General features: G+C 46.3%; 1 protein-coding gene across 1 annotated transcript in view; it reads left to right on the top strand.

Annotated features, from left to right (window-relative positions):
* The first annotated feature begins 985 nt into the window (after positions 1-985).
* MARCHF4 (membrane associated ring-CH-type finger 4) overlaps positions 986-15,217 on the top strand; it is a 110,303-nt gene continuing 96,071 nt past the window's right edge. Inside the window, exon 1 of the mRNA XM_055290555.2 lies at positions 986-2,836. Within this exon, the coding sequence (XP_055146530.1) occupies positions 2,318-2,836 (519 nt within the window). The 5' untranslated portion in view covers positions 986-2,317. The remainder of the gene's footprint in view (positions 2,837-15,217) is intronic.

The following is a 15,217-nucleotide window of genomic DNA, read 5'->3' as shown; positions in this document are numbered from 1 at the left end:
CTTCTTTCTTTTACTCTTCACTTTGCTCCCTCCTCCTCCCCTTCCTAAATCCCTCCCTCTCCTGGTTACCTCCCCTTCCCTTGGTCCCTCCCCATCCCCTTCCCTCGCACAGTTCTCTCCTCCTCTTGCTCCCTCTCCCTCCAGCTTCTTTTCCTCTCATCCCCTTTCCCTCCTCCATCCCTCCGCGGCGTCTGCGTCAGGCCCCCACGAGCGTGACGCGCGGGGGTCTGGGTGGGAGCTGTCCACTCGCCCGGGGTGCTGAATGCAGCAGCGGCGGCCGCGGCGCCGGCGGCGGAGATAGCCGAGAGCCTCCCTCGCTGCAAGAACCTTGTTTCCAGTTCTCGGACGGTCAGCTCGCCGCCCCGCCACCTCCCTTCCAGCGCCACCCCTTTGGGAACCGAGCCAGTGGGGGCAGCGGCGGGTGCTGAGCAACGGCGGAAGACGAGACAACACCTGGCAGCAGCCTGGAATCTGATTTGCTTCCTCTCGGCTTTTATAAGAGATATATACGGTTTTGGGGAGTCGCGAGGACCAAGCTGGAGCCAAGTGCCTGCTGCCTCCCACCTCGGCCACACTGCTTCGCTCCCCCCTCCCCACCTTCAGCTGGCACCGCAAACAAGCCTTACCTCGTTGCATCTGCGAGGAGAGGTAGCAACAGCGAGCCCAGCCAGCCAGAGGCGGCGGAGAGGAGGAAGGGGCGGGGTGGGGGGGCAGAGAGCGAGCCGAGGCCGCCCTTGGTGGGGGTAGCGGGGGCAGAGCTGCCGAGTAGATCCGGCAGCCGCCCTCCTCCGCCCCCACCCTCCAGAAGCACTCTTGCCTGACTGAGAACCGAATTATTCCACTAGTATTATTTCATTTTTTGTTACCCCCCCTCCTCACTCCCCAGCCGCCCCCACCCCCACGCCGGCCTCGCCTCTGGTTGCATGGCAGCGCTGCCCGGGCGCGGGGGCTCAGGGCTGGCCCCCAGGGAAGGGGGAGGAGGAGGAGGATCATGAAGGCCGGAGTCGCGACCGCGCCGGACGGCGGGCAGCAGCCAGAGGACGAGCCGGAGCAGCCCCCGCCCCGGAGACACCCGGACGCCGAGCAGCAGTCGCCTCCGCCGCCGCAGCAGCAGCTGCGGGCGCGGACCGACCCGGAGCCGGAGGAGGAGGGCGACCGCGACCCAGAGGAGGAAGAGGAGGAGAAGGCGAGGCCACTCGCCCGCCTGGACCTGCCCTTCTCTCGGCTCTTGCCCCTCGCCCGAAGGGACCTTTGATGGAACCGAGGGGAGGGGGCCACGGATTTGCCGACTGCAGCAGGGGTGGGCTGGGGCCTGAGATAATGTAACGACTCCTTTCTCCTGTTCTCTCCCACACGCCCGTCTCCTCTACCCCTATTCTCTGCTCCGCCGCCCTCTCACCCCGGTACACACACCCTTCCTCTAGCCAGGATCTTCATGCTCAGGAAGGAGGCGCCTCTGCAAGAGTTAAACGATCTTTTCTTTTTCTCCCATCCTTTTTCCTTCCCAAACCTCTATTTTACCTCCCTTCTCTTAATTGGCTTTCCCCTCTTCGGTGTAGCCCTTTGGCTGCGGAGGCAAAGCACAAGCCCCTAGCCCAGTTTCACCTGCAACACCCCTCCCCCACCCAACTGCTCTCTTAAAAGCAACTCTGGTGCTTCTGGGGGTTAATTGCCCCAGTTTTCTGCCCAGGAGAATTAAAACTTCTCCCAATCTTCTCTCCTCCCCTACCTTGACTCCCCCAACCCCTACCACCTGAGAAAAACGATCTTTTCTCTCTCACACATGCAGTCCTCAATTCTTCATTGAGCTAGTTTTCTCTAAGCCCAGCTCAGTCCACTCCAGATTCGATTTACAGTTGTTCCCACCCTTTTAGATAAAAGAAAGATTTCTCACTGCCTAGGAATTTGAGAAGAACCCAATAATCCTTTCCTGGGGAACTTTTAAACAATTCGACATTGATTTTAAGGCTCTAGTGGCCCCTCCACCACGCTTCTTCAATCCCTCTGCTCCTACGAGTGTCCTCAGGTCAAAGGCAGAAAGGAGACACACTGAACAAAGTTGGAGGTTGGGGTGGGTGTGTGAGGGCAAGAAAAACTTTTTTGTTATTGGGCTTTCCAGGTGGAGTTCAGAACCAGTGACTCACACTTCTCAGTCCTGGGAGCAATTTATTTGCTACTTGGAGGGGTTGTAAGAAAAGCCAGTGAGAAAGCAGACTCCCCCCACAACACAGATCCACTGTGGACCCCCAAACCTGTCCTGTCCCCCTCTTTTAAGACTCCGGCCACCCCTCTTGGGCTCTCTACTTCCACGGGGCACATGCTGATGCCCCTGTGTGGGCTGCTCTGGTGGTGGTGGTGCTGCTGCTGCGGCTGGTACTGCTGTGGATTGTGCGCCCCAGCCCCCCAGATGTTGCGCCACCAGGGTCTCCTCAAGTGCCGCTGCCGCATGCTCTTCAATGACCTGAAGGTTTTCTTACTGCGGCGCCCTCCTCAAGCGCCCCTGCCCATGCACGGCGACCCCCAGCCCCCCGGTTTGGCGGCCAACAACAACACCCTTCCGGCTCTGGGCGCCGGGGGGTGGGCAGGCTGGAGGGGCCCCCGAGAAGTGGTGGGCAGGGAGCCTCCTCCTGTGCCACCTCCACCCCCCTTGGCACCTTCTTCTGTGGAAGATGACTGGGGTGGCCCAGCCACAGAGCCACCTGCCTCGCTGCTCAGCAGTGCCTCCTCAGATGACTTCTGTAAGGAGAAGACCGAGGATCGCTACTCACTGGGCAGCAGCTTGGACAGTGGTATGAGGACCCCACTCTGCCGCATCTGCTTCCAGGGGCCAGAACAGGTGAGTCCCCTTTTCTCTTCTCCGGCTTCCTGTGGTATTTTCAGGTCTTGCAGATTGCTACTCGCCTGCTTGCCCTGGGGAACCGTTATGTTGTCTTTAGTATGAGGACTCTATGTTTAAGAGCCCTCATTGATGTTTCTTGTGGTTAAGTTTGCCCAATGAATGTCTGGTTCCTGGTGGAGCCTGTTTGGTGGTTCGTTTGTGTTCTAGATTTTGCATTTTCCTTCCAATGCTAGTGTCTCCAATTCCAACTCCAAATTTCACAAACATCCTCAGAATAGAAGATCTAGAAACAACGGAGTGAAGAAACTTGGTGGTACATTCACACTGGTTGCCAAGATATACTTTTATCTAACTTGTTGATATAACATTTTGTCTAGCCCATCTTCAGTACCATATCCCAACTTCTTCCTGCTCTGAGAGTATGCCGAGATCTTGTTCTCTTTTCCTATTCCCATAGGTTGAAATCCAGTAAGTTTGTTCTTTTACTTTGGAAAACTTCCTTTCATATCACATTGACATCCTCAGCATTATGTTCTAGCAACTGAGGAGGAAATGGAGAGGGATTCTAGGTCAAGACTATATGGTTTGCTGAGACACTTCTCGGCAGACTCGAATTTTTCTATGTTGAAAACAGGCAGGTAAATGGGAACGAGAGTGAGTTTAAGAGACTGGTGTAGGCAATAAGGTATCTTGCTATTTCCCTTTTCAGACCTAAAAAGTGTATTGACTTAGAAAATCCCTTAAATGCTCCCCATCCAGGATAGGGGATGCCAACTCTCATATGGACCAGAGCTTTCCCAAGTCTGGCAGGTTTTTCCTACCCTATTCATTCAGATTTTCACAGACACCTCTCCCAACTTCACCTACAATCTAGTATCGGCAATGCTGGATAGCATGTGTACATTCTTCAAGAACCATAGAATGTGGCAACACTCTCCAAAGAATCCCAGATAGAAAGGCTCACGCAGTTAGTGATGCTGGAGAAGGAGTATTCAATTGCAAGGTGGGCAAGGTTATGTGTTCCTATCAGCCACTTCTTCAATAGTTTCCTGAAGTGCAGGGAAGACTTCTGGATACTCCTCGAGGAAGTGGCAGTGCAGTAGGATGCCATGCCAGGCTTTGACTGGCTCTGGTTCTTGCTGAGGGTGTGCTCTGTAAGATGCATGCTTAGCTGGCATTTTCATTCATTTTCTTGCTTTGCTCTCAATGGACAAAGAACTTTAGGGACCAGTGATCCCTGGAGCTACAGCTTGGAATTATGAGGGGAAGTGATTATAAATCTCAGTGTGAATAAATGTCTCTGAGAGGCTGGGGGCTGGGTTCTTCCATCTTAAGATTACCTAAGTATCCAATAAAGTGTTGTCCAGAGTTGAAAACTCCTGTTAGGAAAAATCCTCCAGAGTGCCTTTCCTTCAGTCTTTCTCTCTACTTCCAGCACCAGGCTCTGGCAGAGCTATGGGGTAGAGTGTCTTGGCTGACAACAAGAGGATGCCTCACTTTGATATCAGGATCTTGTCACCATCAAGTACTTCATACTTCCAAAAGAAAGAATTACTTAGCTTCCTAAATTCCTAAGGCATTTCTTTTGTCTCCCATATGGGCTCAGGTCTGCGTGTCACAGGGGCTTCTGAGAGTGTGGCTTCTGGCAAGAGCACTCTTGTCTCTAGAAAACAGCAGGACTTGGAGGTACCCTGGGATAGTATTTCCCCCACTGTGTGAACTTCTCCAAATAGCTTTATGCCTCTAGGCTGCTTTTCCAACTTAAGTGATTTGGAGACACCTTTTCATGCCCCCACCCCCGCTCCTTTCCTTACAGGTGTGTTGGGAGAATCCAGGAGAAAATAAGTGTAAAAATATCTTGGAAGGAATTTATATATAATGAGCATGTATTTTGATAACAGAAAGCTGTATGTTATTGAAAAAAGAAAAAGAAAAAAATCATTTGCAATACTGTGAAATACCCTCATGTGATACAAGATCTGGTCAGAGGTTAGAAGCTTTCCTTTCTTGTTCATTATTTTGATGGTGTGTCATAAATAAAGCATTGAATAAAAAAGCTAACACCAGTAAAGGAAAGGGCTCTATTATGTGGGAGGATTAGGGGGCCATGTCTGCATTAAAACTGGATCAAATTAAGCACTTCCTGCATATGATTATTATGTTTTGGGGGTTTACCTTATCTGTGCAGGAGCCAAGAGGCTTTAATGGGATTGTGTTACAGTAGTAATAACAGCAATGTGAGTACTGCATTAGATGTGGAGAACACAGTTTCCCAGTTTCTTCTCATTTTTTTTTTCACAGCATTTCTATGAAGGAGACAAAGGAGGGGAGATAAGGGAAACTCTAGAAAAGGAAGAGAGAGATAGAGAGGCAACAGCAGCGGAGGAGAGGGAGAAAGAGAGGGATAGAGAGAGAAGGAGGAGGAGGGAGGAGGAGAGAGAGAGAGAGAGACACGCTAAAATTTCTGTATTTTAATTTCTGTGCAGGGAGAGAGCTGTCCAGCAATTGTCTACACATGGCCCTGGAGGAAATGTGGTCTGCAATCTTAGTAGCTGAATGTCTTGGTGTTATCTCTGCCCAAACAAAGGAATTAAGCAGACCCCCACCTCCCTGCTCCCCATCACCCCAGTCATTTACTACTGCTATAGGGGCTAAACGACTGCCAAAAAATGAATATTTGATCTTTTCCTGCCAAGAGCTTACAATATTTGTGGTGAGGAACAACAAGAGAATCCAGCTAGTTTCACCTTTGTACCTATCTACAAAGGACTTTGCACCTATCTGCAAAGGACTTTGCATCCATTCGTTGGTGCATGCATTTATTTAACAAATGTTTCAGGGCACCTACAGTGTGCCCGTTGCTGTTCCAGGCATGAGTATTCAGGAGTGAACAAAACAGACGAGATTTCTGCTCTCCTGAAGCTGACATTCTAGTAGAGACACATAAATAGACAAGTAAACTAGTAAGTAAATCAGGTGATTTAAGCTCCATGATGAAATTTAAAAAGGAAAATGAGTTAGAAAGGAATGAAAGGGAGGCAGTGGGAAAGGTACCACCACATTAGATAGGGTAATCAGGAAAAGCCTTCCTAAGAATGTGTCATCTGAGCTGACACCTAAATGATGAGAAGGGCCCAGCAATGCATAGGTCTAGGGGAAGAGCATTTCAGGTGAAGGAAATAGCAAGTTCAAAAGCGTGAATGTGAATGAGCTTAGCATGTTGGAAAAACAGAAGAGAAGACAGGAAGAGAGAGAGAGATAGGTGTGAACACTTGCTTTGAGAACCTACTTGGCTCCATGCTAGAAAGCTACTGAGTAGCCTCTCTCCTCTCCACCATTCATTCATGTTGAGCAGGGGTCAGGTCCCATGAGACTGTAGAACCAGAGTCCAGCTCACAACCTCCTCACTCTCCCTTTTTGGTTGAAGCTGCACTAGCCCACTTTGCGGGACAATGTACCATTGTGAGTAATCTGAACTCTCTGAAGCCAGATGGCCCCAGTTGGAGGCCTGAACAAGTTATATAGCCTGTCTGTGTCTTGGATTCCTCATTTGTAAAGATGGAATAATAATAATAGTCCCCATGTCATAAGATTATTCTGAGCATCAAATCAGTCAATACTATAAGAGCAGTGCCATTGTAGTATTTTGTTATTGTTATTACTATCTCAGATGCAAGACAGTGCTGTTCCTGCCTTGTTTAAAAGGAAAAGTGTGCCCCAGCCCACAGGCTGTCAGGAAGCCACTATGATTGTGGCATGGATGTGGACTGTTTCTTGCAGATTTATAGTGCTCTAGGCACAGAGCGGAACTTGCCCGTTTCCATCATCAAAGTCTTTATTAAGCACCTACCTTTTGCCTGCTGTTCTGCTGGACAAGGTCCAGAGACATAGGGTAGATGTGGTCCTGCCCTCTGGGAGTGTCATAATCTAACCCAGACATCACAGGGGCTGATAGAGATCAAGAACACACAGACAGTGAGGCTGAGTGAATTACAGTAATATCAGGTACAAGAAAGATATGCATGTTTAAAAGCAGCTAGTGGGCGGGGTGCCTATTCAAAAAGACAAGTCGGGGAATTTGCCACTTTATCTACAGTTAGTTAGAGAAGGCTTCTCTATTGCCGCTGAAGACCAAGTGAGAAGAAATGGGTTTAGGCTGCAAGGCTGAGGTTAGACAGATGGAAGCAGAAGAGATGTGTCCCCCACCCCCACACCTGACTGCCATGGTGGATTTTATCTTTGTGGAGCAACCTCCAGGCACTCCACACATGGATACCTTGAAAAGAGGTGAATCCACCTCCCAGCTAGGCAGCTGTGGAGTGCCTAGCAGTGGATACGAAGACGAAATCCACCATGGCAGTCAGAAGCTAGGGTGGGAGGCCACCTGTTCTGGCCCTAATGGGAAGTAGGATGTGTATCTGGAAAAGTTTAGCAGGCTTAATCTGCCTTTTTATTCTTTCTGGGGTTGTCTTCCCTGGAGTTCTGCATTCAGAAGGAGCAATAATTGTGTAGAATGTTCTAGTCAGTGTTTTGGTTAGTTGGGAATAAGATATGGCTTTTCAGGGCTTGGGGAATCTGGAGATCCTAAGATGCAATGAAAACCTGGGAATGGAGCTCAAGTAGAGCATTTTACAAGAGACTTAAATGGTGTACTTACTCATCTTAGTGCTATGGTTTGATTTTACATTTCTTTGTGTGGTTATTTAGTATCTGTCTTCCACAAAGAAGAGACTCATCCCTAACATTTACGGCCCTAGGGCAGGAGTATAAATCGAAGCTCACATACCATGTGCCAAAATATTTAAAAGTAGTAAATCCAGCTAACAAACTGTTAAACAAAATATACTTTATCCTTCTTTCCTGAAAAATACTCCTTCAAAATAACCTGGAAGACAGGTTTGAATTTAGAACTTTTAGAGGTCTCTGGATTCTGTACTAGCCAAATGGGGATAACTGTCCTTTGGTCTACAGGACATTCTGATTCTCTTTCCAGTGCTGACTCTAGCCTGTACTAATGAGCCTTGGACCCATGTGTATGGACAGTCCTGCTGGCTTGTCCAAGCTCTGTCCATATCATCCCCAAAACAGTGGTGCCTTGCCCCAATCCCTGCCCTTGGGCCAAGAAGGGAACAGTTTATGGATCCAAAGAAGAGAGTCTTCTTTGGACGATGCAGGTCCTGGGAGCTAGTTCATGGCTGTCTGGACAGGAATTCCAGGGTTCTGGGTAATTGGAACATATTCCAGAAGAGGGGTGAGGTTTCTTGACCCTGCAGACTCCTCACACTATGGGGAGAGGTGCAGCTGAAGGGGGAGCAGAGTGGAGTCCTCTAGAGCTAGACGTTCTCTTGCCTGGGTCTAAGGGGAGCACTGCAAAGGGACTATAAGATCCCTGGAGGAAGTGAACTGTGTATGTTCATTCATTGTTAGATCATCGGCTTTCAACCCAGTACCTGGCACCTGCTTCATGCTCTATGAGTATTTCTTGAAAGGACCAATCTCTGGAGCTCATCTAGTGGGCAGCTTCATAGGTAGGAGAACTGGGGAAAAGAGAACATTTAGGAAAAAAGTGGTGTCAAATGCCAAAGGTGTGTTCTGCAGAAGAAAGGGTCCACAGGGCAGTGCCTTCGATAGTGATAGAATTTCCAGGGAAGTAAACTTGGGTTTCACTATTATACAAACTTTCTATCAAAGCTGTCCCAAGATGTTATAGGCTGCCTTAGAAGGAGGATCTTATGGGGACGTGGGACTAGATAATCCTCAAGATCCCTTCTGAGCTTGGGAGTTGGAATTCATAAATAAGATCATTTTGGGGTCGGGGAGATTTTTAATCTAAGCAAAAAGAGATGATCCCCTCACCCTCTCCAATTCAAGGGGTCATCTCATCTCAGGACATCTAGGCCCAGTAAACATGTTACATGGCATATACAAATATATCTTCAGCAAAGATTGGAGAGAACAGTCTCTGTCCTGTGTTCATAGAAATCCTAAGGTGTTGCCAGCCATATTTTTGCTGCAATTGTAAATTTTCACCATGCACACACCACGATGGGAAAGCAAGCCCTTCATGGCCAATAGGCAATGGACACCATTATGGACCCAAGGATACAAAACCATCCTGGGAAGGGGGGAGCCCAGTTACCTCCAAGAGTTGTGAGCTTTCAGTTCCTACTTCTGTCAGTCCTGATCCTACTTAAATTGGAAGCTCCAAGAACCTTTTCTTCACTCAAGGCTCTTACCAAAGCTCTAATTCTCTATTGGGAGATAAGGTAAGGATGTTAAAACCCCACCACTGGGTTACAGGCTATTTCACAGATATAGCTATCTTACATGCACACACTTGCTCACACATAAGCACGAATACAACATTGAATGCATCTGTCTCACTTTCACAGGCAGAACTGGGAATGAGAGGAGGGGAGATGCCTGTATCTTGACAGTTGTGAAGCAGTTCTCCAATCAATTGTTTGTAAGATTCTCTACACAGTGTTCAGTTCGTAGTAATCCTTCACTTACCAGTATCAGCTTGGGCTGAGTTGACCAATTTATTGGATGTGGCTTCTAGCTGAGGCCCCCATTGAGAAAGTTACTTAAGGCTAGCAGGGCAGGAAGTTATGAAATAGTGATTTCAGAAGAGGCTGGAAGAGAAAAAGGAGAGATACTGGGACTCTCTCTTTCTCCTGTCTTTCTGCCCCTTTTTCCAGCTGCTATGCTGGAAAAGCCCAGCTGTGGCCTGTGAGATGGGGGAGGGAGAGGAGGTTGGAGGGAGAGGAGACACTTAAAGGAGTGTGGGAATGAGCAAGCTGCTGGTTGTTTGCTGGGAAGGAAGCCAAGTTGGAAGTGAGCCTGGATGTAAAGGAGCTGGCAAGAAAATACTGTATGGCCCAAGCTGCATACCATCCCCCTCCCGAGATGCCAGAGTTTACATGTGCATATAGTATACATTTGATACCTCCTTCTGTGTATGGTAAAAGCAAAGGTGAGGTGTACCCAGGGCTGACTGTCTCATGATGAAATAGCAAAATTGAGTAAGTTACAATTTGAAATCCAGGTAGATGCAAATTGTCAGGGAAAGAAAGGGGGGAGTTTGCAAATATAGGTTCTATCCAACTCTGTGATCTAAGAATGACCTCATGCCCCACAAGGGGGACACAAGGTCCCCAGTCCTGAACCCAGCGAATGGTACTCATGAGGATTTTTGCAGGACTTGTCCATAGAGGTGTTGAGAAGGACAGATCAAATTATTTTTCTCCTTTATGGAAAGATTGTTTTGGATGTGGTTGAATACAATCAACATCAGTGTCTGAAAGAACCCTCTTGAAGCCAGCCCAGTGGCTGGCATAGGGCTCTGCATACAGTAGGGACTCATTATTTGCTAATCCTTTCCCCCTGCTGCTCGCACATGTTCATTCCAGATTAATAGTGCTATCTTTGGTTCCTAGTATATGTGTGGTAGAAGACATATTTGTGCGTGTGTATAATCGAAAAGGCCAAGCAACGGGGGTATGGATGACCCCTTGCAATCTCATCCAACCTCATTTTCTGTTTCTATAATGACAAATAGCAATGATTCTTGTCCTGGTAATCATAGTGATCGTTATCTTGGCTTGAGACCATTTGGCCAGCATGCATTTCCTTATTCTATTGCAGAATGATGGGAAGAACGTGGGCTTTGATGTCCAAAAGACATGGATTTCATTCCCATTTGGGGCCCTTCCCAGCTGAGTGGTCTTGGGCAACTTATTTAACCTCCCTGGACCTAGATTTTATTGTTTATAAAGCAGAGGTAAAATACTGAGTTTGAACATTTGTAAGGAATTGACATGATGCATTAAAGATCTAGGCACACAACAGCTGCTAATTGAATGAGGGTGATATTTACCCCATCCCACCAGTGTATCTCAGAGACCTGGAATGGAGCCCACAGATCACACTGTTGCTTTTCCTACTACCCTCTCTCACTGGAGTCTTTAAAAAATCTGATGTCTAAGGCTATGCTTCCATCACATGTTTTGGACCAGCCTCTGTTTAGCACATTTTCTGCCTCTGTGTTGTCTGATTCAGCTGAACTCTGTCCTCTCTTCCTTGGATCCCTCACTCCTAACATAGTTGTCTTTATCCATCTCCATCATCACCAGGTCCCTGACAGGTCTTTATTAAGCAGCACTCTCTGCTTGGCAGGAACTATGTAGAAAGACACTTTCCTGGACTTTGAGTCCCTAGAGTTCAGGGGCAGACCATGCATGCAGGCAAGCATGCAGAAGAAGTTGCAGAGGAAACACTTGCCCAATATGTAACAGCAAGGGATTTGCATTGAGGGTCCTCCTTGGACTAGGTCCTCCTTTCTGAAAGCCTGGGTTGGGATGGACAGCCCCAGACAGACATAATGTTAAATAACATTGATCCCCAGGTAAGAATGTTGTTCCCTTTTCAGTTTGCTCTTATGCTTCTTAATTATGTCTAGGAGAAAATCTGACCATAGTGATAATACGTCTTTAACACCTTTCTAGCGGTGTCAGTCTGCTTTATAAACAAAGAAAGAAGGCATTAGACTCAGAGTCTTCGGACGTGCACTATTTTAGCTAGAATTTCTCACCTTGTTTTGTTTATATTTGTGTGTGTCTATTCTTTTTTTTAATGGGCTTCATTTTTTTAGAGCAGCTTTAGGTTCACAGCAAAATTGAACAGAAAGTACAGAGAGTTCCCATGTACTCCCTGCAACCCCACCATCAACATCCCATACTTTGGCCAGGCACAGTGGCTCATGCCTGTAATCCCAGCACTTTGGGAGGCTGAAGTGGGAGGATCGTTTGAGCCCTGGAATTTGAGACGAGTTCTGGAATTTGAGGCCAGCTCTGGAATTTGAGACCAGCCTGAGTGACATAGCAAGACTCCATCTCTACAAAACAAAACAAAGGCAAAAAAAAATCCCACCAGGGTGGAACATTTGTTACAACTGACCCTACATTGACACATCATTATCACCCAAAGTCCATAGATTACATGAGGGTTCACTGTGGTATCGTACATTCTAAGGGTTTTGACAAATATGTAGTGACATGTATCCACCATTATGGTATCATACAGAATGGTTTTACTGCCCTAAACACCCACTGTGCTCCACCACCTATTCATCTTCCTGCTTCCACTCCCGATCTCCCGGCAAAATATTTGGCCTTTTCCAGGATGTCATATAGTTGGAATCATACAGTGTGTAGCCTTTTCAGATAGGCTTTTTCACTTAGTAATATGCATTTAAACTTCCTCCATGTCTCGGTGTCTTTTTGTGGTTGATAGCACATTTCTTCTTAGCGCTGAATAATATTCCATCACATGGATGTCCCAGAGTTTGTCTATTCTTTTTATGGCAAATGGTACCAGTTTTTTCATTTATGGCAGTGACAAAAAGTCTCCCTTAGAAATAAATTTATTGAAATAGAAATGTGAGACATTTAAAGGCAAATGTTAAGTTTGAAGAAAATAATAGTATAAATGGTACATGAATACATCAAAAAGTATAAGTGACTGAAGTTATTCTGACCTGGCTGCACTTTAAAGTAGCTTTGAAACATCTGTGGACATCAAGAAGTGCTTCAGGAAGGGGATGATATGTGGAGCCCCAGGCTGTGATCCCAGGGTAGTGCCCTGGGATCTGCATTTTCAATCTCTGACTTTGAGAATTCCAAAGTAAGTGACTACTTCAGGAATACCATGTATTAGTAGGAAATCAAGTGGGGAGAAGAAATGTGTCCACCAGACCTGAGGTTCTGGAACAAGGAACAGAGGTGTGGGCCCTGGAGGAGGAGAGGAGAGTTAGTTGGAAGGGTATGATATAATAAAAAATGCAAGCTCAGTCATTCAGTGCTGGCAGAGTTCAATTAATAAGAGCAAGATCTGCTATGAAGAAAGTGACTTTTTATTCCAAAGCTAGCTTAGGGGAAGAAGTACAGGTTTCTTGCTTTAAGGGTACTACTTCGTTTTTAGAGCAGAAAGCAGGTGCTTTTAGAAGGGGTCTCAGCGTGCAAGGCACACAGTGGAGGAAGCAAGCAGGTGGAGGTCTGCATAATTCATTTCAGTGCCTTATCTACTGGGTGGTCAAGCTGGTGACTGCTGGCACCTTCATGAGCAGAACTAGACTGTAAATGTGACCAAAACTTTCCAGGTGGGAGAGAGTTTTGTAGTGGGCATACTTGGGGTTGTAGATTGACTGTTGTCTCTTGAGGCAACCTCCTGGTGGGTGAATTCCACTCAAGCTTCTAAACACATAGTTAGGTGAACTTGTCCTGTAGGGAGAGCCTGATGAAGAGGAGGTAAAAAGCTATAATTGCCTTTCTAAAGGACTAAGTAGGAAGTGGGGGAAAGGGGGAAACAGAGAAAAGAGAAAAGAAGAGGAAAAAATAATAAAAATAATAATTCATTCTCTTTTTTGTAGAAAAATGGGGGTACTTGGCTACAACAGGACCATGTGACTAGGAAAGAAGAGGCATGTGTCACCCATGGCAGAGGTAGGAAGGGATGCCTCTTACATCTCTCTTCTCCCCTGCCTCAGGGATCTGAGAACTCTAAGTCCTAGGTAGGATAGCTGCAAGATGGAAAAGTCTGACCAACATGGGCTCTGACATGAAGGAAATGCTAACTTTGATTGTGTTAAGACACTGAAGCTTGGGAGTTTGTCTGTTAACCAGCTAATGTTAATTTCCCTGACTAATACAACCATAAATTCCCACTCCTGAGGGTATTCTTGAGTGAAGAATATTCTGTTCTGAGGGTATTCTTGAGTGAAGCCAAATCTGGGGCTTGCTTCCCATTTCTCCCCATTTGGTTTCCTTCCCCTAGGTTCCAGAGCAGGGCAACAGATGGTACACAGCTCCATCCCTCACAGCTCACTAAGTCCCAACAATGAAGTGTTTCAGCTCAGGAATGACATATCACTTTTGTCTACAACTGCCTGGCTGGATCTAGGAACATGGGTCTGCCTAACAGCAATAGGAGTGGGGAGTATAATCCTTCTGGGTACTGGCAAAAAGATGAAGGCTTTTTTTCCAGGGATGGGTGAGTTCTAGAAGTCTCTACCTCAATAAAAATAGAGGGAGTGAACAAATGAGAAAACACATGGCAAGCTTTTAGAACACCATTTGACCCACATTAAGCATGCAATAAGTATTCCTAGTTATTGTTCTTATTTGCTCTTTTATAAAAAGGGGAGGTTGTGCTCTGGAATATCCACGCTGCTTCTAGTTCTGCTGTCCTTGTTTATGCCTTATCATGCCCCCGTCACACCTGGGGCTGATATAAATCCAATTCCTTCTTCCATCTATAGCAGATGCCTCCCTAGAAGAATGGTCTAAAAACTGGACATTAAAGGCTGAAAAGGGAAAAGAATTTGGGAAATAGAAAATGAAGACTGTCCCTGGCATAAGGACAATGAAAGCAAGGAGTCAGAGATGCTTTGGGAGAAAATTAGCAAGGTTGATAAGAACACAGGCTTCTAGAGTCAGGCAGAACTGCTTTCAGATCCCATTGTTACTGTGCAGTAGATATGTGTCCTTGGGCAAGTCACTTATAGACTCAGAATCTTAATTTCCTCCACTGTAGAATGGCAATGATAATAATAGTACCTGTCCCAGAGGTTGTTGTGAGGTTAACTGATATAATGAATGCAAAAATCTTAGCATAGTGCAGAATACAAACATACAATAAAATCACAAACATACATTAAACATTAGTGCTTGGTGTTTTTGTCTGACCTCACAAGCTCGCTATTGTTTTTTCAAACTTTGAAAATTTCTGCCTTGGACTGTGTATGATTGCAGGCTGCTGACCTCAGGAGGAGCTGCCAAAATATCTTTCAGGAGTAGATGAAACTAAATATACCCAACCATTGCCTGTAGCTAAATAAAATGATCTCACAGATATACTTACTATTTTTCAAATGTATATGGAACAAACTCAAAAGCATTCTTCAATTTACTGTAGCTTGTCAATAAATATATTCTCAAAGAGATACTTGAAGTATAACTACAGTCATTTGAGGGTTTGTGATACTTTTTGAATATTAAAAAGAGTCTAATTAGAGAGATTTTATAAAATAACTGGCCAGTACTTTCCAAAGTCTCAACATCATGAAAGATATAGAATGAAGGCCAGGCATGGTGGCTCATGCCTTTAATCCCAGTACTTTGGCTAAGGCGGGAAGATTGTTTGAGCCCAGGAGTTTGTGACCAGACTAGGCAATATAGTGAAACTTTGTTTCTACAAAAAATTTAAAAATTAGCCAAGCATGGTGGTGCAAGCCTGTGGTCCCAGCTACTCAGGGGACTGAGGTGGGAGGATTGCTTGAACCCAGAGGCAGAGGCTGCAGGGAGCCATGATGCACTACTG

The sequence above is a fragment of the Symphalangus syndactylus genome, chromosome 8 (assembly GCF_028878055.3).
Source record: "Symphalangus syndactylus isolate Jambi chromosome 8, NHGRI_mSymSyn1-v2.1_pri, whole genome shotgun sequence".
Taxonomy (NCBI): Eukaryota; Metazoa; Chordata; class Mammalia; order Primates; family Hylobatidae; genus Symphalangus; species Symphalangus syndactylus.
This window is presented reverse-complemented; position numbering and strand designations above follow the sequence as displayed.